This window comes from Labrus bergylta, chromosome 15 (genome assembly GCF_963930695.1).
Source record: "Labrus bergylta chromosome 15, fLabBer1.1, whole genome shotgun sequence".
Lineage (NCBI taxonomy): Eukaryota > Metazoa > Chordata > Actinopteri > Labriformes > Labridae > Labrus > Labrus bergylta.
The window spans coordinates 7,079,190-7,103,816 of record NC_089209.1 but is presented as its reverse complement, the minus strand read 5'-3'; the positions used below and the strand labels follow the sequence as shown (position 1 = coordinate 7,103,816).

The window sequence follows — 24,627 nt, the reverse complement described above, 5'->3', positions numbered from 1 at the left end:
AAGATCCTGTTATTTTTAGAATCAGCTATTGAGGATGTTTCTTGTTACTTGCTTGGAGCTATTTGAGTGTCAGCATGTTAAGAATGTTTAACCTTATTTGATCTATAAACAGCTGACTTTATAACATCATTTTTGGGTTGCTGAATGTTTCTTCTGTTTCAGTGACATTCTCCTCATTTTGGACATAGCTCTGCATGTTTTAAAAGTCACCAGTTTCCCTCTTTAAGTGTTGCCCTCCTGTCCAAGTTAACTCGCTCAGCTTCTAGTCCAAACTTGATCAAGACGATATCCACATCAACTGTTTTCCTAAGGCTTCTCATGTACAAATAACCATGGATGAAATAGTATTACCTGCTTGATGAATGACAGTTGTGGTCATGTGACAACATGATGATGATCATAACATTCAGTGTCTAAATGGAGTTGTGTTGAAATGTTGGCGTGTCTGTTGTCTCTGTTTATAAGGTACCACCAAAGTTGTTCAGAAGTCAAGTGGTTGAGTTCATGTAAACTGTGTTATTGTTCTTGGTCAGGTCGGTGCCTCACTGGAAACCAAAGTTTAAGCAAAACCTCCGCTCTGTGAACAGGCTGTCACAGGAAGTGGCTTTGTCATGTTTGTCATTCAAATCAGATATGGGCTTTGACGGAAATATTTCTCATAGACAACCCTCGACACCTTTTTGTTCAAATAATTAAAACAAATATTATAGGGAAATCCTTTTGAAAAGGGAAGAAAGTAGTTAACAGAATTGATGGATTTATAGATTTTCCTGGTATGTCTGCGTTTAGTTTTTATCCAGTCATTTTGAAAAGTTTCTTTAATGTAAACATGTTTGATGAGCACAAATATTCTGGTCTGTTGTTGGAAGTTTCTCCTTATTGTTGTCACCCTTGATGGCTCAATGCAAAAAAAAAAACATCTTTCTGCAGGAGTCAATCCCACAGCTTTACAGATGAATAAAAGAGAACGGTAACGAGAGAAAACAACAGATACAGACGTGACTTGAAGAGGATTTGCCTTCTTTGTTAACATGTTGCAGCCTGAACAAGTGACACTTCACGATGCTCGTCTGTGTGCTTTCATCTACAGTAACTGAGGCCAAAATGATGCTGATGCATTCTTAATAGAGCCTCTGCAGTGCCTAGAGCTATACCTGTAGATTGTACCTATGTCTGCGCCAGTTTCTGTGCAGCCCCCCCTCACTCTGACATCTCTCCATAAATTCATGTCTATAGGTCCCGTTTGTGCTTTTCAGCCTGTATGTGTGGGTAGCATGTCTCATAATAACAGATTGAATTGAGATGTAATTTCCCTCAGGATCGATGAAGTGTATAAAATGAATTTAAAAATAGAGTAGTATCATGAGTTACCTGGTAATTCCCACCCCTAATACATGTACATTAAACCGATGTCTATATTCTATATAAATGGTGTTTTGCCGGTATTCATTCCTTAATTTTCCCAGCCCATCCAATGACTATTATGCATATCAAACTGTGTTAGGAGTTGGGTTCAGGATTCTCAGTTTTCTGTTTGATACATATCAACACCATACCCAGAAGTCTATAGCAGCAACGCGTCATCCGTTGGGTGAAACTAACCTGTCATCACGACCATCTAATCCCAGCTCACGTTCCCCATTTGTGGGTGAACAATCCAATGCTCTGGGATTTCTGCTTTTACAATCATAGGAAGAGCTGACAGTGAAGGATCAAAAAGCAAAGTCGCTATGAACGATTGGCCGCCACAGGCCAGTTATCCCTGTTGTAACTTTTCTGACGCCTCCTGCTTAGAACCCTGAAAGTCAGAAGAAAAGTCAGAATCTATTATAATTAGGATTTTTTTTGTTCAGACCAAAGCAAGTGGTTTAGAGGTTTGACCCGTGTGTACTGCGGGTCTGTGAATGTTTCTGCTGCCCACCGCGTCCCCTTGCATCTTGTTCAGTGAATGGTGTGCAGGTGCTAGAGTCTCCTTGTGGGGGTGATTAAAGCACGTCATTACATGGGCAGTTAAATTGTCACTGTACTGTTGAACCTGTTTGAAATGATAATGGGGCTCGGCTGGAGGCGGTGCTGTATTGCACTCCTGTCAGGCTCCCTGTTGCTTTGGATCAGGAATTAGCCCGTTAATGTTTCTGAGGCATGTCTATTGCTGTTGTTGCACTTCTGCAGGCAATTTAACACCCCGAGAACTGAGCTTCAACCTGATTGTTTGAAACCTCCTGAAGGCGTTTTTCACTTGTTTCTGCACATATGACAACTGAGATTTTTGGTCCAATGGCATTGCACATTTCAAACCTTCTCAGGTCTACATGCCCTTGACTTTCGTGCATCCAAGAAAATTCTGCAAATCAATATCCTTCCACATTTTGTAAGCTCATGTAGCCCCGAGTTTAAGTATTAATTCACTTTAGTTACTTGATGTTTGAACATGCACATTTGTGGTTTGACCGTGAAGTCATTTAGCATTTCAATGCAAATTTGCGCGTGCTGGTGTTTGTTTTACATGTTGCATTGTATTGGATCATGCTGGTTAATTAGCACCAGGAGGGGAGGGGTTTGTTGTATTGGACGTGCATGGGTAATGACCCTGTTGGCATAGAAGCAGCATGCTCAATGAGCCGTGTGTGTGCGCACAGCCGGTGTACAACAGCCAGCCAAATGCCTTGCCTTCAGTGCGACATCTCTTGGCACAACACTCTGGCAAGCAACCTGTGTGCAGGATTCACAGCCCCCCACCTCTCCACCCAGCAGAGATATGACTGTTGTTATGTCTGTAACCTGCTTTCTCAACCACACATGTTGGTGTAGTAGTATGAATTAATGTTGCTTTGTAAGGCCACAAGTCATTATCGAGTTGTGATTGTCACGCCCGCAAGGTTTTAATGAAACACCAAAACAGATTTTGATACTTGTTTGACTTCTTTCTCTCTAAGGAAGGTGTAAAAATGACTTTCAACTCTTTTCATAGTATATATTGACTGAGGTAAGGAACACGGCTTAAAATAGTATTGGATTTAGTTCAAAACATACAATATTTGCAGCATGTCCCTATGTTTGTTTAGAAAAAGCACACTTGTAATTTTAGCGCACCTAAGTGAAAGTGCTAAAATGATTGGTAGAAAACATTTAAATACTTCCCAGCAAAACTAATGAAAATCAGATTTAGTGTTACCCAGTGTGCTAGATGTTTGGATGGGCCTTCTTCGTTAGTGAGTTGAACTTCAGCTCAAACCCAATGATACAGTAATCTAGAGGAAACAGTTGAATGTAAAAACACAATGCTCCAATTCCCCTGCCAGATCTGGCAGATGGAACTGCTCATCTCGTAGTACATTTTTGTTCAGATAAGGTTCTTGCTTTTATACCAGAATGGGGGAATTGGATATGAATAAGGTTTAATTCTATACAACATTGCTAAGGTATCAAGAATCCAGGAAAAATAAATGTTTGGTGTTGTATGTCAAAAGGGTTGAAACCTTGCAGGGTGTACTTTCCTGCCTGCCAACATCATCTCCCCATTTGTATGGATTTTGCCACTGGTGGTCTTTGATCTTTGCCTCTGAACAGATTGAGTAGCTTGATGGACACAGATTTGCATTTGAGTCCACCCTCCAGGTGGAAGTGATGGGATGATGGTGTAGCTCACATTTAAACGTTCATCTTTCATTTTGAACATCTTAGGTTGTGCCCCAGGCTGTGTAGACTTTGAATATCCAGCCTGTACCATGTTGCATAAATGCCTCACTTTCAAGAGGAGCCAGTGAAACCAAATGATATGCCTCAAGTTACTGTTATCAAATTAACGCAATAAAATATGCTAACATTTTATTGGCCTGTCTTTCATTATTCTATTTCTTATACATGCACAGATATTCTCCTTTTATGTCCTTTTAAAAGTGATGGAGTAACACTGCTAATCATCCATATTTTTCTGGTAATTCCAAAGATCAGTGAAGGTAGAAGATGCATCACATGCTGTTGTTCCAACTGTCCTTGCTATTCAGCAGAAATGGTGTAGCTCGATGCCCTTGCTGGAATAGTGTAGACTCAGCCCTAGTAAAACCAAAAGCTGGGATTGACATCACAGATTAATGAAGATTACATGCAGCGATTACTGGCCACGGGATGAATCGTGATGACCTCATGTCCCATCAGAAGGCAATAAATCAGGAGATGTCAGTGGAACTCCCACGAGGAAGAGCTGGGAACAGAGAGGTGGACTTTCAGGTCACCTTTCAATGACACGGGAGCAGAAATAGCTCAAGGTTGCAGACAGGGTTTTTATGGATGGTGCTTATCTGTGAATTGTATAGTTACTGCATCAAGAATACCTCTCAAAGCTCAATCAACAATCAAAGTCTGGACTTTCCCCAAATGACAGAAAGGAGTCAATCAAACCTCCTCTCCAATGCAGACACACCCCTGAATTGTTGGGAGACCAGGATCTTGCCTGGGATTACACAGCAGGCCTGGATCTCACATTCTTAGTATTCTTCGAATGCAAACAGGCACATCGCCCCACATGCAGAGCGCTGACCCCTCTTTTGAGGAAGAAGTGTGCAGATCCCATGCTTACTGACCCCAACTTGCCCCAGCTTCCACTTCCCACTGCCACCTCTCTCTGTCCCTTGTGTCTTTTTATTTCACTGGCCACCATCCAATCATCCATCCACGACTCATCTGGCGTGGGAACCTACACCTGTGGCTTTCCCCAGACAATACCTCGGCATCTTCCGCATTAACTCAAAATGGGCTTTTTGCAATGACTCAGAGGACTCTACCTGAATTCAATGAGTAGATGACTTTTGGTTCATTTTGCTCTGTGAGTTGTTGAGATCCAACTTGATTTATTAGGTCATTCTGAGCAAACACAGGTTCACTCAGTGCATGACACACAAACATCCAATTTTGTTTCGCCTTGCCCCTCCTTCATGACTTGAAAACCAGGATTTCTCAGAGTAAATCCTCTAATCCATTAGGGGAAGGGCTGCCAAGGGGTTTTGGAGATTTGACTGACAGAGGATTCTTCGCAGTTTCAGAGGAAGTGTTTCACGCTGTCACATTTAGGTGATGAATGTTTTGAGTTGAGAAAAAAGGGGAGCAGATTAATGAAATTAGCATATTCTTTAAATTGTAGCACAGTGGGATACAATGCTATGACTGATTTAAGAACCATTGGCAACTTTTTTTTTTTACTTTGCCCATGCTACTGTCCTGGCCAGGCTCAGTGGAACACATGCTGACACTAATTGTTCTCGTGCTGACTGTGTCTCTTCACTGACAATGGTTTTGATTGGGATGGGGTTGAATTATGGTGTTGGGACAAGGGTCTTTGTTCAGTAGCCATCCCCCCTTCCCTCCCCCCACTCCTCCCCTTTATCCCCCTGCCCATCCATCTATCTTGTTCCAACCATTTGGGCAGCTGTCACTTAATCCAGCTAATCACAGACTGGGATGGTCTGTGGGAAACCAGACTAGTCCATGGCTTTGCTTGACCCCAACATAGACTGACTCAGGGATCTATTTAGCCAAATGTTTACAACATGCTGGCATGCAAGCAAGCCCCTGTATATTAGGTGAACCCAAAAGGTGAAGGTCACAATATGGCCACCTGTTCTTTCGCTGATGATACTTACTAAACGGTTTTCCTGCAACACTTGTCACTCTCACAATACAAGAGGAACCACAGCAACACTAACTCCTGCAACTAATGCATTCACTACCACTCACGGTTCCTCTTGTATGCATTGGCATATGCATACACCCACCCACATGCTCAGACTGGGGCAGATAGCCCACCCTTTTGTGGTGGGGGGGGGGGGGGGGAGGGGCAATGGGTGTAAAGGTCAGAAGCCGAGCGACATGTCATGGGATGATCCACGTTCATGTCAAATAATCCATCCTCGAGTCTGCATCTGTTGTGCGTCTGCGGTTGGACGGGGTTGGTCAAGCTTCCGGCAACAGCAGCACGAGCATTACCCTTCTCCAGAAACACCCTAGACTCACTCCTTTTTCCCCTTCCTATCCCTTTTTCCTTGTTCAGCCCCAGCCAAGCCTCTGATGTCTAACCAGCAGCTACAGTCTCAAACAGCTGTACCCCCCATGTTCAAAATGTGATCCAAGCCCTTTAGCTCACCCCTGTCCCGTCATCTTCCATCCCCTTCTCTTGTCATCCGTGGTCTTCCACAATAACACTCCCCTCCCCTTCCTCCCACCGCCACCCACAGCCAGACAAGCTTACTTAATCCCACAGCCCAGCATCAACCAGCCTACCAGCTTGTTGGTCCCCCAGATCAACAACACAGACTGTCACACACACACACACACACACACACACACATTTTCCAATCCCCCTCCCTGTGACTTCTCTTTTCCGTGTCATTGAATCAACCGAAGTCCCTCCAGATACTTGCCTTATGCCATTTCTTTTTTGGACCCCCCACATTGTAAACGTGCTGTCAATGACATTACAGTAGAGGTCAAAGCAGTCACATTGTGGCTACTACAACTGTCACTAGTAGTGACGTAATGTGTGCTATTTAGGTCAGCTGGTTGCCTAGCAGTGTGCCCTGCAGCACACCAGCTAGATTACTCTAGTGCTGCTGGTTAGCATGGTTAGTTTGCATCTGTGTGTGTGGGAGTTTGTTAACCTTAACTAATATCAGCTGAGCTAAATGCTCAGATATTTGCTATCATTGCAAATAATTTAGATTTTTCTATAATTTTAAGATAAACCCCTGTAGAAGTTCCCGTAGCTCTAAGACTGAATGGAATTGTTATGCTGCTGTTATCGAAATCCTATTAATATTTCTGATAACACACACATGCCAAAGCAACAGTCCATCTAGCCAGATCACCAACATTAGCTTGCCTCAGGATATGTAGATGTTTTAGAGGAGAGTTTGGTACAGCTCAGGCTGTTTGCTGTCCTCTTGCCTCTCTCTCTCCACATCCCCTCTTGGCTTCTTCCCATAGTTGTACTTTACCGTATCTGGCTCTCCTCGTCTCTGAATCATTGGGTTTCACTGGCAGCGTAACTCAAGCTCACCTGCCAGTAACCAGGCCACGTTTCGTGCGAGACTCTGCAGTAGCAAAGAAATCGATTTTTACATCATCAGAGTGTGTGTTTGTGTGTTGGTGTGTTGGTGTGTTGGTGTGTTTGAGTGTGTGGGCTTCATAGAACTGAGGCTTGTAGGAGAGTTGCATTACAATGGCATTAATCATCATCCCCATTTCTTAACAATATGAGGACATTGTCACCATTGGTTGCCTTTACTTCTCTTTGGGAACAAAGAAACAATGACTTTGTGTTAAGTTCCCTTTCTTTGTAACTCAGAGTTGACATCATCTTTTGCTCTTAGGAACGATGATTTAGAATTTATTAAAAAAACATTTAAAAGAAGAAAACGTGAACTAAAAACAAACTTTAACCGTCTTTGGTTGCTTATGGCTTGTCATAGGTGTATATATTATTTCACATTTGGTTCAGTGAAATATGTCAATTAAATACAGTACATATTGAGTTTCTTTTGCATTGTAATGTCCTTATTGTTTGAAGTGGAAAGGCTGGTATGTAGAGCTCTTATCACGGATGCTCTCCTAAAAATGTCTAGAAACTGTCTGTACAGCCAGTATGTATTCACATTGATCGCGTTAAAGGAACCTGCAGGTGATCAGAAAATAGTTTGCAGCAGCTTCATTATATGCACAAAGGTTGATTTTAAATGTCATCACCTCTGCTCACTCATTTGCGGTAAATTGTCCTGAATTCTGAAATTCTATGAGGAACTGGCAAGAAGAATTCTGAATAAAGTTGGGATGAAAGATGCAGCTCACCCTTATGATTTTGGGGCATTTTCAGGAGTTGTGCTCCCCTTAGTCTTTGAGGGAGAAGTTTGCTCTTGGAAAGCGAAGTGAAAGCGTTTTCACAGGACACAGCTGTTTGTCCTGTGTCATCTATGGATTAGGGGTCACTGAAGCTGCATACTTAATGATTCAAATGAACCCATGGTACTGGGCTCGTGTCAAACGTTCTGCAAACTCTTGCACCTTGTCTTGAGGAAACACATTTGAGAGAGACCAGATAAAATAGATTGTGTTTACTCCAAACTGAACTTGACTTAATTCTGTTTCCCTCTTCCCTCCAGCGGACGTACACAGTGATCGTAGACGCCTTCGACTGGGACAACGGCACAAAAAACAGTAAGTCTTACATTTTAACACACCTTTTAACCCCAGTTAAGAAGACAAAGCAGTAGCATAAAGTTGGGATGTAGTTGGCAGTTTTGGGTGCTTTTTGTGTCTTAATATCAAGGACAGAACAGTGGATAGAGTCTGAAATGGGGATGACATGCGGTAAATGTTTGAGGGTGGAAATCAGACCCGGGACCACAACGTTGAGGGCTAAAGCCTTGGACAAAGAATTTGAGCTAAATCCAAACGCCTTGGTTGGCAGTACGACTGTTTAAGGTTTGCCAAGGCATAAATAAATAGAGGACCTTTGCTGATAAGTAATTTCATTGTCAGTCTTTTGTATAAGACAGAGCTTCATTTTGACACGCAGATTGATGAGGCGATTAATTGATTACATCCATAGAAAGATTAAAATGAGGAACAATTATCAATCGTTGTCATTTTTTGCTAAGAAATCCAAAAATGTCTGACGGCTGCTTCTGAAATGTAAAAATAAGCTGGCTTTTTAGTTAAATGGAAGGGGGGACTATATTTATTTTGATTTCACGTTCTGATTGCCATTTCTTTTTGACATTTTGCCCAAACATTATTTGCTAACGATCTTAGCTGTTAGCTACAACTCTATAGGTCATTAGTTCAATACATTAACTCAGACTCTCCTTCATCATTTTTACGTCAGAACTGTGAACTGGGTTACATCTCTGCTTACACACTACATGTACAGGTAGATGGTTGAAAGCATGCTGCCCTGTAAAGATGCTTCATATAGAACATAAGCTTTGGGTCTCCTTAGCTATGCTGGCTGTGGCGGCCAGTTGTGACCAGCTGTTTCCTGTTTTCCTTGCTTATGTCCGCTGTTGGACTCCTGTACAACCCCTCTTTCCCGTCTGAGCAGTAGCTCAGTCTGGGCGGAAGAGGACCCTTTCAGGTCTGTAATGTCTGAAAGTGTGGACGGAGCTTTGATCTGCGGAGGCGGCGGAGGCATATTTCACGAGTCTATACAATACCTCTCTGTGCATTCAAACATGTACATGAAGGCATGTATATGCTGGTCCACTTTAGCCTGTCCAGTCCAAGCTTGTTCTTCATTTATATGAGGTCATTACATCCTGTTTTGTCCATAACATCAAACGCACTTCCACTTCTGAATGCAGACAATGGGGAAGAAATAGATTTTGACATCACGGCTCTTTGATTAGACTGTTGCATACCCTGTGAAGCCTCTGTTTCTGCACGTTGTGTACATTTATAGTGATTAGATCAGAGCTCTCTGATGGTTGGAAGGCCTGAGAGCTGCTGGAGAATCTGTCTTAATTGATTTTCTGCCACGTTGTAGCACTAAAGTCTCAGCCAACTTGTTTAAAAGCAGCCAAACACATCCTGTAGTGTAGAAGGAATTTCATGACATTCCAGATAAGAGGAACTCATGCAGGTTAGATTCTTTTTTTGTTCAAAGGGCGCAGAGTCTGCCGTAAGGTAACACACATCATCTGACTCGAACTTCAATGTCATGTGTTCAAGAAAACCCAAACGTTAGGAACAAATTCTCCTTTCAGCCTCGTGTGGGAGATCACAAGGGGAGTCTGCTCGTAGTGTGAAGCCTCTTTGAGGATCCAGTGAGGGGAATAAAGCACAGAGTGTAGACTTTTGGAGAAGATGGGCAGACGATGCATTAAGTTGTGTTCAAGAGTAATGTTACATGTGACAGATGCATCGATCCATAAACATGTTGAAATCAGTTCTTCAGTTTTAAATTTTGTGATGCAAAAAGAATGTCAAATATATACTGTAAATGTAATGCAAATGCACTTTGTTGCTGGTCTTGTCAAGCAAACATTCAGTCTCATGAGTTAACAAGGTTTTTAGTTTAAGATGGATCTAGTTTCAGAAGCTACGCAGGATTTGTATTGACATTCTCAAGTACCAGATGTATTGAAATGGTCAAATTGGACACATGCATTTGAATGCTACTTTTACTTCTGCTTGGCTTTACCTGTTTAAAAAATTTGGATGTGTTTAATGGCATATGGATTCACAGATTAAAGTTGTGATGTTGCAAAAATTAAACTTGCATATAACAGTTTGGATAATCTTTGCTTTGTGCATAATAACGACTGACTTGTCATTGTCATTGCTTTTTTTTTTTAGCTCAGAAAAGAAGACGGGCTTGGAATTAGGAACAAAAAAATGTGCATAATTATTACTTGCCGCTTTTCTTCATCCATATTATCTTCAGCCATAGCGCTCACTGAACTTTTTAAGTGGTTATCCAGTAGCAGTGACGACACTCAACCAACAACTTCCTCTGGTCAAACTCGAGACAAAACAGGAATCTGCATGCTCAGATCCTGTCGCATCCTGGTGCTTTGAACATTGAGGTCTTTGTCAAAAACATACATGTGTTTCTGAGTCTGGTCTTAGACTTTTAAAAGCTTTTGACAGTTTTTTTCTGTAGGGCCGCACACTTTGCTCTCATAACCACTTTTAAAAACTGCTAGATCGACGTTCCAGGCAGACGTAAGGTTTGCATCAGGTTGTTTCTTAACTTTTCGGGCAGCGCTTTTCTAGATGCGAACTGTGTTATCGTGCCTCTGCTATTAATTTTGTAAATTGAATTCAATAGTCGGTTGGAGGCGATTGTAGCTCAGTGGTAGAGCTGGTCGTGTTTCAATTGGAGGGTTGGCGGTTTGATCGCAGCTCTTGCTGTTACAAAGGACAAAGCCCTTGGATATGTCAAAGTGTCCTTGGAAATGTATTGAACCTTTAATTACTTTGCATCATCAGTGTGTGTGTGTGTGTGTGTGTGTGTGTGTGTGTTTGAGTGTGTGGGTTTCACAGAACTGAGGCTTGTAGGGAAGTTGCATTACAATGGCTTTAATCATCAATCCCCATTTCTTTCTACAACATGAGGACATTGTCACCATTGGTTGGCTTTACTTCTCTTTGGGAGCAAAGAAACAATTAAATTATGATAAATTCCCTTTCTTTGAAACTCAGAGTTGACAGAACATGGTGTCCAAGCCACTGCTACTTAAGATCCCTTTACATAGTGTCCTCTGTCATCAGTGTGTGTGTATGTGGTATGAATGGGTGAATGTAACGCACAGTAGTGAAAAAACCCAAAGACAAACATTTTGGTAACATATTCGATTTTTCCCATCATTCCTGGTTATCTCTCTGGCTGAGTACAGGTTGTATGGTATTCTTGGTTACTTAGCAAGAATAAAAGAGTGATATTATTCTCTTGTGGGGCCCTTGGAACTCTTGTGTATATACTGTAAATTGACACAGCAAACCCTGTCAGACAGTGTATCTTGTTCTTTGGCCTGACTCAGCAGCAGCAGCCTCTTGTCTGGTCCTACGTAAGAGCCCTCCAGTGAGTGAGTCTGTCAGTGAGATGTCTCTCCTCCAGCGTCACGTCCTCCAGTGAGCCTCTCGTCCCTTCCCCCTGTGTCCTCAGGAAAGGCGGCCGGCTGTTTTCCTTGTGTTTATCGAGCAGGAAGTGGAGTGGACTGGGCGGCCCGGCTCACTGTTTAGACACCGATGTAGCAGAGCCCCGACTCGGGCCCGGAGCCCATTGTTCTCTATCTGGCAACGGCCGGGGGTTATTTCTGTTATTGTTGCTTAATTCTGTCAGACATTGTGTCAGTCCCCAGCAGAGGAAGATGTGTGTGTGTGTGTGTGTGTCCTGCTTGCTCACTTCAACATGTCCATAGTGCATTACAGCCCAAAGCCATGGAGCAAAGGAAATCACAGACCCCCTATTTCCACAGAGATTGTTTGCCAGCTTCGATCCCACTGTGATAAAGATTGCTTTCTTTCTGGAGGCTGGCGCTGCTGCGAGCCCCACGGAGGAAGAACACTGTTTAATGACAGTGTTGGCGTGCCGGAGGCTAAATGGTAGCAACCTCCTCGACATGACGGTGCACATACAGAGAGCTCCGAGAGGCACTGCTGATGTGTGCTATCTCCAGAAAATGGATCAATTTGCAAGCAATGAATATCAATTGCATACTTAAAATTCTGACGGTACTTTGCACACACTCACAGTTTGGTATCAAAGCGTCCGTCTGCTGAATATGAATGAACTGCTTTTTCTTCTTATGGAGTGACTTTTGTCCAATGTCAATGTTCCATATAAGTAAATATTAAACTCTTATCAAATGCAGTGGCTTCTGAGAAGAGACATGAAGCTAAATGTTAACTTGCAGAGCTGTGTTCTCTAACATAAATTTCTTTTTCATCTTGAAAGTCTTTAGTCAGAATGCTAGTAAACCCAGATTTCTGATTTATCTCATCTTTTATGAATGGTTAAAGAGACTGACAACCCAAGGTCAAGTAACACTTCGCTGACTTTAACAAGAGATGTTGGGAGACTTTCTACCTTTCTAAATTTGATGCCTAAATTGGTGAAATTTTCCAAGACGTATTCTGACAGAGCAGAAGTACAAGAGCAATGTTATATACGTGGGTTGACAAAATTTGGTATACTTTGATACCTTTTGATACCACATGTTTTAAAGCCATGCAATGTCCATTGAATTTCTGATGGCTCGAGCGTGAGCACTGTCTTAAGCGCACAAATACCTTGAGTGTGTTCCTGTACCGAAACCTTGCCGACGTCCTTGTGCAATTTTGAGAGGTCATAAAGCTCCAGCAGCTTGTAGTATGAAGATCAACTCTCTGAACTCTGAACCGATGCCTTTCAGCTTGATGAATGAACTTCCAAACTCCATTGGATCTGCAGAGTCCCTCTGCACCTTTAAGAAAAAGCTAAAGACCCAGCTCTTTCATGAATACCTACTAACTTAATGATGATGGTCTCCATATTATTGATGATGATGATGGTAATGACGATGGTTTTTGTTTGATAACGATGACTTATAAGATGGTTTCTATACTGATTAGAGCTCTCAAGAACTGCCCTCAATGTTGTGCTTTGCCTCTGGTCACTTCCTGTCAGCACCTGTGTGTCCAATCAGACTCAAAGCTGATCGTTTGCTCTTACTGACATTGTTCCCTTTTTTCTAGATCCTTGCTTGTGTTGTACTTACTCTTTGATGTACGTCGCTTTGGATAAAAGCGTCTGCTAAGTGAATTGTAGAATTGATGAGGTCTAATTCTATTTAATAAAGTTGATCTTCATACTACAAGTGTTGCTGGAGCTTTTTGACCTCTCCAAGCCTTTCACTCTTCGTGCACCTTGCTAGTTTGTCAAGCTGTACCAGAAAATGCCACTCTGGTTCTTTGTGCAATTTAGAAAGTGTAGTTGTTTGCCTACATGTTTTGGTACTTCATTCTAAGACTTTATCCAATATTGGGTACCTAGGGGCTTATATCTATGTTGCTGTGGTGTAGAATCAGGTGTGGTATATATTGTTTGATGTTTACTAGTATCATATCTAAGTTTAAAAATCTGGTATGGTGACGACCCTACCACTAACCCAGTGTGGATCTGATAGATTGCTAGTTGCAGTGTACGGCCTGGTAAAAGCCTTAAACATGGCCAAATACGTACAGCCCCTCTGAACGGGTTCTGTCTGCCAGAGCATTGATGAAACACTCTTTATTCTAACACTTAATTATTCACATTTAGACTTACTTTAATCTCCGCTAACATACCACTGTCACAGTTTTCGATCATCAACAAATGACCTGAAATCATTCATGCAGCTCTAATACAGACGTTGCTTGTGGCAGCCACAATACATCCATGTTAGCAGCAAAGATCTGGATCGTCTCGGGTTTCAGCACAGTGCAACATGCTGAGTTGGCAAATGTTTGAAAACGGCTAAGAAGAATTGACAAGATACATTTTCAAGGGGGTCAGATTGGTCAAAATCCCACTTTATCTGAGTTATTTTCACTACTACCATCACTACCAGTACAGCTCCACTGTAGACACACACTTTGTTCATATAATCACCTTTTAACTTGAAATGGTTAACTTGTTTGTTTAGGCATCCAGCAGTTTAAGAGAACTCGGTATACTGATTAGTTTGGGTCTCCATCCTCCATCCTTTGGCTTTCTGGTGCTGAGCAGTCAGTTTTTTGTTTTTTTAAAGAGCTCATTGTTTGGAAATATTCTTCTGAAAACGATGCTATGAGTGTAGCGAGAATGAACCGTACCAATAAAGTCATGCCCATACAATAAATGAGCTTCAGTTGGCTGAAGCTCTGTGAAGTTTTTTCACTATTCTCTATGTATCGATATATTTAAAGCTTTTGTTTTGACTAATCGGCCTTCATCTGTCATTTCCTAGATGAGCAGGAGCTGCTGATCGAGCGCGGCACTCACACCGGTATGATCAACCCCGGGGACCCCTGGCAGACCATCCTGCACGACGGGCCGGTGGCTCGCCTCATCTATCGAGTAAGAGTCCGGTGTGACGTAAACTACTACAGCAGCAAGTGCAATAAGCTGTGTGTCCCTCGCGACGACTACTTCGGCCACTATCGCTGTGAGGCTTCAGGGGCCCGGGTGTGCCTGGACGGCTGGATGGACACAGACTGCAGGACAGGTGAGCGGCAAACGTCTCCGCAGATGTCCTAGACTTGGTATCCATAGTAACAGGAAAAGAATCCTAAGCTAAAACTAAGCTTTGGACTGTTGGTACAAAAAGAAAAGATCAATGTGTAATGTTAAAAATAGTATTTTATAAAATGTTCTTTCTTTTTTCACATTATATTGATCAACGGTCAGGCTATTCATAGAAATGCAATCCAAACAAGTTCAAGCATTGACAAGTTGTTCTCAACCTTGATAAGAAATAGCAACTCACATTTCTTATATTTCTCAAATGAGATGAATTCACTGAGAAAAAAATGCAGTTTTGACCTCAACAACACAAAACATGTAACAGAACAAAGAGACAGGAAAAAAAACCCACATGTTTTAAAAGCCCTTCAAAGACACTTCCAGGCACACATTCGTGACCCATTGAAAACAGATCCACGACCCACTTTTGGGTCCCAACCCATCTGTTGAGAACCACTGGTCTTGACTGTCGAGCTGAAACTTTTGAGCCTTTTGGGGGTTTTTTTGGTTTGCCCTGAGTTGTTGCAGGTTTATAAATCTGACTTTGTGAATTGCATCAGTAGAATTAAAAACAATATACTGTATGTTTATTTAGCACGTTACAAAGTGCAAAATAAATGTGGACAGCATTACATTGATACAAACCTGTACAGAAACATACATGCACACATCCATATATACAGAACATTCAGGTATACACACTCACATACATGAGCATCATATCCAGACACAAATAGTGCACATGATTTAAGAATAACCACTAAACAACTTAAAGGTAACGTGAGAATGTGTGACATGCTAATGCTCATGCTAACATGTAGCAATGTGCCGGGGTCGTGCTTGTGGGTGGTGGCAGAGAGAGTGGTGGGCCCTCAATAAATCACCCAAACTGACCTTACAAGACGAAGGGTGAAACGAGAAGGGGGGAGAGGAGAGGAGAGGGGCTGGCTGGTTTTTAAGAGCATGCAGGCTATAAAGTCGTCCCGTTCTAAACCTACCCCCCCCCCCCCCCATGCCATGAATTCTCACGTCTTGTTGCACTTGTTAGACAGATTACAAACAAACGAGCTGCTTCTCCTCCCACCTCTCTGATTCATTACCTCCCCTTCTTATGTCCCCTCCTGTTTTCTGGCCCAGTTTGAAGCGCTTTATAAGAAATGTAATGATACACGACGTCTCCCAATGGAATCGCCTCTGATAAGGTTTCTCTTTGTCTCTTTTTCTTTCTCAGCGATCTGCAAGCAAGGCTGCAACCTGTTACATGGCGGCTGCGCGGTCCCAGGGGAATGCACGTAAGACGAGCAGGAATATATTGTCTCTGTCATATTCAGGTTTTGTTTTTTTTAACAGGGTTTGTACTGCTAATAGAGATTTCCTGCTGCCTTGTGTTCAGATCCAACGTGTGTTGTACATGCAATTAGATTTGTTTAGGTTTGATACCTTCGAAAATCAGAATCAAAACATCAGAAAATAACTTGTGTCACTGTACTAAGGTGAAACAGAACAGAATTTTGAACTAACAGAATTAAATGAGCCGTTATAACCTACAAAGCAAAGAAGAGATCAGTGACAAGGCAACTTAAAAGGGATGGATGTGCATGGGCAGGTTTAGCAGAATTTGAGGTGATGCACAAAACGCATCATGAACACAATGGTCTTGCAGGTAGAGATAGCCTGAGGTACAAAAAAGGGAGTTTCTGCCCCAAAAAGGTGGTCTCCATGACAACAAAAGTTGGTAATGTTGACGAAAGAGGGGTTTTCTTCATCGTCGAAAGTTGATCAGTATGACCAAAAAAGATGTTCTTCGATAAATCAGATGGTCTCTGCTGCAAAAGCTGATGTGTTCAGGCAGCAACCTCTCTGCAGAAGAACCACAAGTTCAACGTGTGAAAGACGTGAGACGGGATTGAATTTTGTTGCCAAGCGGGAGACGTCCCTCACTTGTCGTGGCCTGTTGTGTTTTTCATCTCAGCCTTGTTCTCTTCCCTCGTGGGCATCTCCACCTCGGCTCTGAAGGAGGGAAAAAAAGAAAGAGCAACGCCGCGCCTGCTCTCTTGTATTTTTAGACACCTGAAAAACCTCTGCAGAATACCAAACAATCTGTGTAGCTCGGGCTGAGGGGGGGGGGGGGGAGTCGTTGGTGTGTGGATTTGACCACCGTAAACGTGCTGGGAATGGTCATTTCCCCTCCTCATCCGCATTGCAGTCCTCCCTTGAAGGGCAGGGGGCAAGGAAAAGGAAATGAATATCTCCCTGTGTTATGTACATTACAAGTGGAAATAGATAAGGTGACGTCGACTGGCCCCATCGGTCCACATTTACAGGATGTTGAAGAAGTTCCTGTCGTCATTTTTAACCCCCCCCCAGTCTCCCATTTGCCAGATGGATAGAGAGACGCATCCTCCCGCTGTGAGGCAGAACATTTTTGGCTCGGTGCCGAGGAAAAAAACGGGGGATGACCACTTTTAGGAAACTGCCTCACTTTTTTTTTTTTTTTTTTTTTTTTTTTTTTATCTGCGTGGGTGAAGTAGGCTGCATCCTCATTCCTCAGCAGACAGACAACAGCATGAAGCAACTTATTCCATCGAAACATCAAGCCCCAGTCAACAGGAAGAGTGACATGAATAGAAGAGCAGCAGCAGCAGCAGAAGAAGAAGAAGATCATCCTGCAGTGGCATGAATCAAAAGACGCCTCGGGTCACGAAACCTGGCGTTTAATCCCTTGCCATCTCTCCTTTTTTTTTTTTAATTCCCTTTTATTTCATCACGGATTTATGGGCCGTGCCCCTGTCCGCCGCCGGCTTTGTAAGAATCACAAAAGCTGCTGCATGCCTGTTGTTAAGCTGCTGATTGAGGCGCTTTTTTATTAGTAGACATTAGGCTTGTTCTGACAAATTCCTTTAAAGGCTTTTCCTGTCCCAAGAATCACTTCGCTTAAAGGCACTTTCCACCACTCTGAAGCGTTTTTCAAAGCCCCGAGATTTCCTACTAAAACTGCAAAGAGTTACCCGCCTGCACCTGTAAGCGGAAGATGAGTGATTACGATGTCAGCGCGACCAAGAAGTAACCTGCTGAATACATCTTTTAATACCTACAAGCTTAAAAAAAAGCAGTTATCAAGTCTCTCGCCAAAGTCCTCTTGGTGTTATTGCTACATTGCTGTCAGACCCTCCGGAGCTAATCGTATACAGTGAAAGAAACATGACAAGTATTCCCCAATGCATTCTCCCCCACCCCCGCGCTTCAGTCTCTCACAGAGACAGCGGTGCCGTCTGCAGGACACTCAAAAATAGCCGCCAATTGACAAGACAGCTGGTACGCGACGGTACCGGCAGCCTTGGAATAGCCGAGCGCCATATCGCGTACACTCGCTGTGTATGCACACACAGAGCCGTCTCCAGAACCACTGTGCCACCACCCTCGTAGTCCCCCCCCTCACCCCGAGTCTCGGGGAGCCGCTCAAAGTATTCTTAACCCTTCCTGCCCTGGAATGTCTCCCCCGCCGCCCCGCTAAGATTAGTTGGCAGGAGGCCTTGTGTGGAAGGTTGACGCATGATACAGTGTGAGGTGTGTTTCCACTGGCAGACAGGTCACATCTGAAAGAAGACCGGCCCAATTCATAACAGATGTTCAAGACACTAAAACAGCAGTCTGTTACTGTACAGATCTGTTTTTTTTTTTTTAACTCTGGAACATTGATGTATAATTTAGTTTCAGAGAATAATCTGGAGGGGAAGAGGGCAGTGAATGCCAGACAATAAAGTGAAAATGAGGGATTCTTGAGAGAGCAGGTAGAGGGTTTCAGTCGAGTGTAATAATTCATGTCATGTTCTGGCGTCCGTGTCTGACTCTTGACAGGTGTAACTACGGCTGGAAGGGCCAATTCTGTGATGAGTGTTTGCTGTACCCGGGCTGTGTCCACGGGACCTGCAACATCCCGTGGCAGTGTAGCTGTGAGAGGAACTGGGGAGGTCTGCTGTGTGATAAAGGTAAGGTTTTCTTTTTTTTTCTGTGTCATTTCATCAGCTCCCACACATGACGCTGGCGAGAGTCTCTGATCTCATCTCTTGCGCGCCCCCACAAGCTACAGCTGAGTCTGACGAGGAACGAGTGAGGCAGAGATGCAAAAGGAACGACTTTCTGAAGAAGGGCCTTTTTTGCAACTCGCACCACGTTTGAACATCGGATGACGTGCGGCACATCTGTCACTTTAGTGTTTGTTTAAATCGTTTAATATACAGTTAAAACAAGCGTTAACCATCAAATGAGGTCCGGGGTTCTCTTTTCCCCCCCCTCGGCTCTCTGCGAGTGGAGAACAGCAGCTTGGATAGCTTTACTGCCTGTGAGATCTGAGCGGCTGCAGAGACACTCGATCTCCCCTCGTCTCTTCGTCACCGCGGGCTCTTCAGGGGATGAGAACGAGTCCTAAGATCCCAGGTGGAGACAGATCCCTGCTCTTTTATTAACCAGCCCGTGGGCCGAGCTGGCCTTTGGCCTGAGGACGTGTGTGTGTGTGTGTGCCGGGATCACACGGGTCTATTAGAGGTTATAATGTTGGGGACAAAAACTTAAGAAAAGTCTTTATTTTGGGGAGAAGACTGGAGAAATTCTACATCACATGGAGTCTTTTTTTTTACATAACTGCAAATCTAAATCATCTTAACGTTTTCTGCAATGAATACATCAATATTAGTGGTTTTAGCTGATTCCAGTTGCATAGAGTCAAGAAGCAGAATATCTTCATGTTTAGCTTCATGGTGCATGATGGAGAGGGGGCTGTAGAGGCAAACTGAAGATTGCATGATTGTAGATCATGCAGAGAATGCAGGCAGGATGGGTGAAGTCATGATTCGCTGTTTCTCTGATCTGATTTGGAAAATGTGATTTCTCACATTGCTCTGATCTTAATGAATGTTTTTTGCGTCTCTAAACGTCCAGATCTGAATTACTGCGGCCGTCACCAGCCTTGTGTCAACGGAGGAACCTGCCTGAACACGGAGCCGGACGAGTACGCCTGCGTCTGTCCACAGGGATACTCCGGAGAGAACTGTCAGATAGGTAAGAGTACATCATTGTCTTGTTCATGTTTATTTGTAGAGGGATGAGTATTTTGTATTTGTCCTTTATTTTACCACCCACTGAGACCGAGGTCTCTGCCCTGCAGCAATACAGATACAAACAAAACAAATATTTACAGTTTAAAAAAAAGAATGACACCTGCAAACCATTTCAGTGATTTCACATCCTAAAACAGTCGTAAGTTCCTTCCCTCAGTAGTTGGGACACTAGCTCTTGAAAAACGCAGTCTGAAATAATCTTTTGAAACATTATTCCACATAATGGAAGCAGCAGCTCTGAAAGCAGTCATCCCTCCCCATTCAGTCCTAAACCTCAGTATTTTCAAAGTGATCCAGTTTTCAGATCTGGTTGAATGGCTTGAAATGTTCAGAGACAGCAGAGTAGTCAGGTAAGGAGGAAGGTTTCCACTGAAACATGTAAACCAAGGCCACACACTTCAGCTAGAGATGCACCGCTCGTGGAAATCAGGATCAATGCTGATTTTTAAAATAAGAATTCAGCCGATTGCAGATTCTGATACTGATGTTTTTTTCATTTCTTGTTAGTTATTCTCGACGTCTGTTTTTTCTTTGAGCTGTGACATTTGCTGTTTTTAAATTGTTGTAAGAAGTCCCTCCTTTTAAACTACCTCTGGATCATGTCTTAGAAACCGCATGTTGCCAGAGACGGTGTACGACTCTCACACTGCCGACATTTTCTTTCACATTTGACCATGAAAATGAATCAGAAAGCGTCCCAACATAAGAACGCTTCTCTGTATTCCTGGGCAAAAAAAAAAAGTCACGTAAATAAAGTAAAACTTTTTGCAGGATGGAGGTCTCGCACCGAAACGTGGCCAATAAATGTTTGTTAGCAAGTTAGACAGTGTTGCGGGAGTTCAGCATGAAGTTTTTGATGGACACATTGCTCTGTTTTACACGCTCCGGTTTTATGAAATGGATGTGTGACGTTTTTAGACATTTTGAATAATCTAGTATTAAAAAAAAAACATAAAAAATGTCAAGACATTTTGAGCCATTTGGCCTTACCAGCTAAAGACAGCTGAAGAGAGACAGGAAATGTCGGGAGGTGAGAGAGGAGAGATGACGTGCAGCAAAGGGCCGATGTCGGATTTGAACCCTTGGTTGCTGAGACAAGGACTATAGCCTCGGTACATGGGGCGCACAACATAACCGCTAGGCTATCCACTAACAGTGCCCCTGCTAATATGCAAATCTTGGCCACTTCTTATTGTACTGTATGATTATGAACTGAATATCTGTGGAACTTGTTGTGGGGTTTGTTGAATCAAACATTGAATTTTAAGATTTTTGAAACATGATCGATATGAAAACGTACCAGCTTTGTAATGCTGGAGTACTCTGTATGAACAAACCGTTAAGTCTTTGAACACATCCTCCTCCACCAGCCACGCACGCCTGTGTTTCCGACCCGTGTGCCAACGGCGGTACATGCCACGAAGTCCCCACCGGGTTCGAGTGCCAGTGTCCAGCGGGCTGGGAGGGTCCCACCTGTGCTAACAGTGAGTCACATCCTTCACGTCCACATGAGATGTTCAAATCATTTATCTTCAGATAAACAAAGAAAGACATGAGCGGTGTGAGAGTTGGTCTGTGTGTTTTCTCAGACGTGGACGAGTGCGCCTCGAGTCCCTGTGCTCGGGGAGGAACCTGCGTCGACCTGGAGGACGGCTTCGAGTGTGTGTGTCCTCCAGAGTGGGAGGGGAAGACCTGCCAGATAGGTGAGACTCACAACTTCATTTCATTTATTTTTTTTAACACTTTATTCAAAGACATGTTTTAGAAAACAGAGGAAAACTTTGATATGCCCAAATAAGTGGACAAACAACAACCCAGCATTCATGTCAATAACAAACTACTGAAACGGGTCTCAAGTTTTGTGGAAGTTTTATTCATGGGTCCATTGAGGATTCATCTGATGATTTCCAGATTCATGTTCTGCATCTCATATTATGATGAGACGTACAAGTACACAACCAAACAGGGAAAAGTGCAGCTTGAAAGATGGACTTGTCACAGACGGTCTATTCAGTAGAAAGTTGATCATATTTTTGGGATTCAAATTTGCAACGAGCAACCTGAGCCCCATGGCCAGACTACAAGCTGTCAATATCCTGGACGAGCTGGCAGCTGCACAGCTGCCTTTTTTTTTTTTCCTCCTCAATGGCTTTATGAGCCACTAGTGTGTCTATATCCGGCTGTTTGTTTGTCGCTGGCTGTGGCATTCGTTTCCATATTGCTACCGTGCCGACAAGCGGACGTGACCAACATGAAGCCAGGAAATGTATTAGGAGCAGTAAACAAAGTTGGGTTGTTGTGTGCGTGCGATTGTGTGTGTGTGTTGGAACGGCTGAAGGTAGAGAAGAGATCCCAGGGGTTCAGTTTCATCTTGCCAGCTCAGAGCTCAGCTTACAGGCAGCCACTGGCCTCCTGTCTTACCTGGCGATTGTGTACGTGTGTGTGTGTGTGTGTGTGTGTGTGTGTGTGGAGTGTAAGGTTTCAGAGAAAAGGACAGGTGTGTGTGTGAGTGAACACAGCAGGACTCCCTGCAGACTGCCCCCCGTCCCCCGCCCCCCCTTCCCTTTTTTGGCATTTGGTGGTGACACTTTGCAGTTACTTTGAATGTTGTTCCATCCATGTCCACGTTGTGTGACATGATGGGGATTTAAAGCTCCTGTGTGGATCTTTTGGCTGTGTTGATTTTGGCGCCCCCTGTAGACAAATCAGTGTTTTTTTTAATTTATTTAGCTGTTTTTGTTTTGAACGCGCATGTAGCCAGAACATTTCAGCAGGACTGCCCCTGAAATCCTCCTGATCTGGTTGTTCACACATGCACCTCACAGCGGGAGACTGTCTGTGTTGGGCGGTGTGGTGGTGCCGGGGGTCTCCTGAGGAAAGACATGCCTTAAAAAGAACGAGGCAGAAATAGCCAATAATGTAAATAGAACCGCTGTCTGACGCTATAGACCCTTTGATGCACCTTGGATAAGCCTCCTCAGTGTCTCCCCCTGTAGTCACAGTGATGGAGAATAGATCGACACTGCTGCATCTTTGAATGTCTCATTTTCACTTTCTAATATCCACCTTGAATTTCACATTTTTAATGTTCCTCACAGCTGTTTTACTTTAGTTTTTTTTTTTTTAAACATTCCTTCCTCAGTGGTTAAATTAATGTTGTGACATTCGATCTACCAGGAGGTCGTTCCTTTTTTTTTAAACAGCAAGTGAGTTACTGTTAACTTAAGAGGGTACAAAACAATTTGTATTTTTAAATGCGAAATAATGGAATTTCAAACATGTTAAAATGTGATTAATTGTGATTCTCTATCGAACTTCAGCGATTAACAGCGATTAAAATTTATAATAATTCAACAGCTCTAGTCTCAACCTTTAATGTATTTGATGGTTTTAGTTTATTGAATGTTTGTGTTGGCTCGGCATTCTAAGGTTTGATTCTGGTCTCTTTTCTGCCTGTGTTCTCTTCTTGGTTGATTTTTAAATGTTGGACTTGGTTTCCTTCTTCATCCTACCTTTACAGATGCAAATGAGTGTGCAGGGAAGCCCTGTGTGAACGCTCACTCTTGCAAAAATTTGATTGGCGGTTATTACTGCGCCTGTTTTCTGGGATGGTCCGGACAAAACTGTGACATCAGTCAGTATTTCTCCCTTCTAAATTTTAAAAAAAAAAAAAGCCTCTGTCCTTCTGCTGGTGTCCCTCTCCTTCTGGCTTCATTTTTATTTTTTTTAAATGCCTCCTCTCACTTCCTGGACACTGAACATAGACGTAGTTTCACTCACTTTCCCCACATGTGGTAACCCGTTTCTTTCTGGGGTTGGCAAATTGAAGCTCCCACTCTGTTCATCATGACTGAACTTGCATGCCCTGTTCCTTCATCTGGATCCAATGCATGCAGGTTACCATCTACAAAAGCTCTTTCTGCCACTCTCTTCACTTTACTAGTTTCTTTTCCGAGCTTTATCTTAATCTGAGCACATCCTGAATGCTCGTCTGATGACGAATACAATCATACATTACCATCTACATGGAAAGTTTTCATGATTTATTTAACGTCTTCTTCCTCTTCAGACATAAAAGGCTGCCACGGTCAGTGCAAGAATGGAGCAACATGTAGCAAGGTATGTTTTAACTTTGTAGTTACCATGACAACACTGTTCAAGTTTGTTTTTATCACATACTGTGTGTACGGAAGCTTGAAGCAGACATGCTTCCCCGACTCTAAGGATTTACATCGTCCAGCCTGATTGGTTAGATTTTTGCCGTTAGTCGACTGACAGTCCAAAGTTTTGTTGTTGTTTTTTTTGCGCTCATCGATCCACATTCTCATCGAGTTTAACCTCAACTATTTGTTTTCTAATCTTAGAATAACATGTTTTTTTCACTCATTACGTCTGACGGCCCAGTGTGTGCAGGTCAGACCAGCGACAAACAACAAACGTCTTTAAACTTAACATTTGAAGATTTATTTAACTCTCCTGGTCACAATGACCCACCATAACCAGTCCTCATGATTTTAATCCAGTAAAAGATTGAAATCCAGTTTCTGTTTCTTTTCTCTAAATCTTATCTTATTTTTTCCCGGGATAACACATCTTGTTTTCTCCTGATAATGGGAACAATTTTCTGGAGAATTTGAAAACAAAATGTTTGGTCACTGTGATAGGCCAGACCACGACGTGCCATGAGGTCAGGTCTCGATAAAACAAACTGATATTACTTGATATCTGAGGAAAACTGAGGAAATAAAATGTATGGATGCAGGTCACATTAGAGCT

At 42.9% G+C, this 24,627-nt stretch overlaps 1 protein-coding gene across 2 annotated transcripts in view; it reads left to right on the top strand.

Moving 5' to 3' along the window:
- Nucleotides 1-24,627, top strand: part of jag2b (jagged canonical Notch ligand 2b) — a 49,797-nt gene that overhangs the window by 11,035 nt on the left and 14,135 nt on the right. The window contains exons 3-11 of one of the 2 annotated variants that reach the window (XM_020639931.3): nucleotides 8,151-8,205; nucleotides 14,460-14,717; nucleotides 15,966-16,026; nucleotides 18,593-18,723; nucleotides 19,673-19,792; nucleotides 21,222-21,335; nucleotides 21,441-21,554; nucleotides 23,372-23,485; nucleotides 23,921-23,970. In XM_020639931.3, the coding sequence (XP_020495587.3) occupies nucleotides 8,151-8,205; nucleotides 14,460-14,717; nucleotides 15,966-16,026; nucleotides 18,593-18,723; nucleotides 19,673-19,792; nucleotides 21,222-21,335; nucleotides 21,441-21,554; nucleotides 23,372-23,485; nucleotides 23,921-23,970 (1,017 nt within the window). The remainder of the gene's footprint in view (nucleotides 1-8,150; nucleotides 8,206-14,459; nucleotides 14,718-15,965; nucleotides 16,027-18,592; nucleotides 18,724-19,672; nucleotides 19,793-21,221; nucleotides 21,336-21,440; nucleotides 21,555-23,371; nucleotides 23,486-23,920; nucleotides 23,971-24,627) is intronic. The other variant, XM_065963822.1, reaches the window with a different exon arrangement.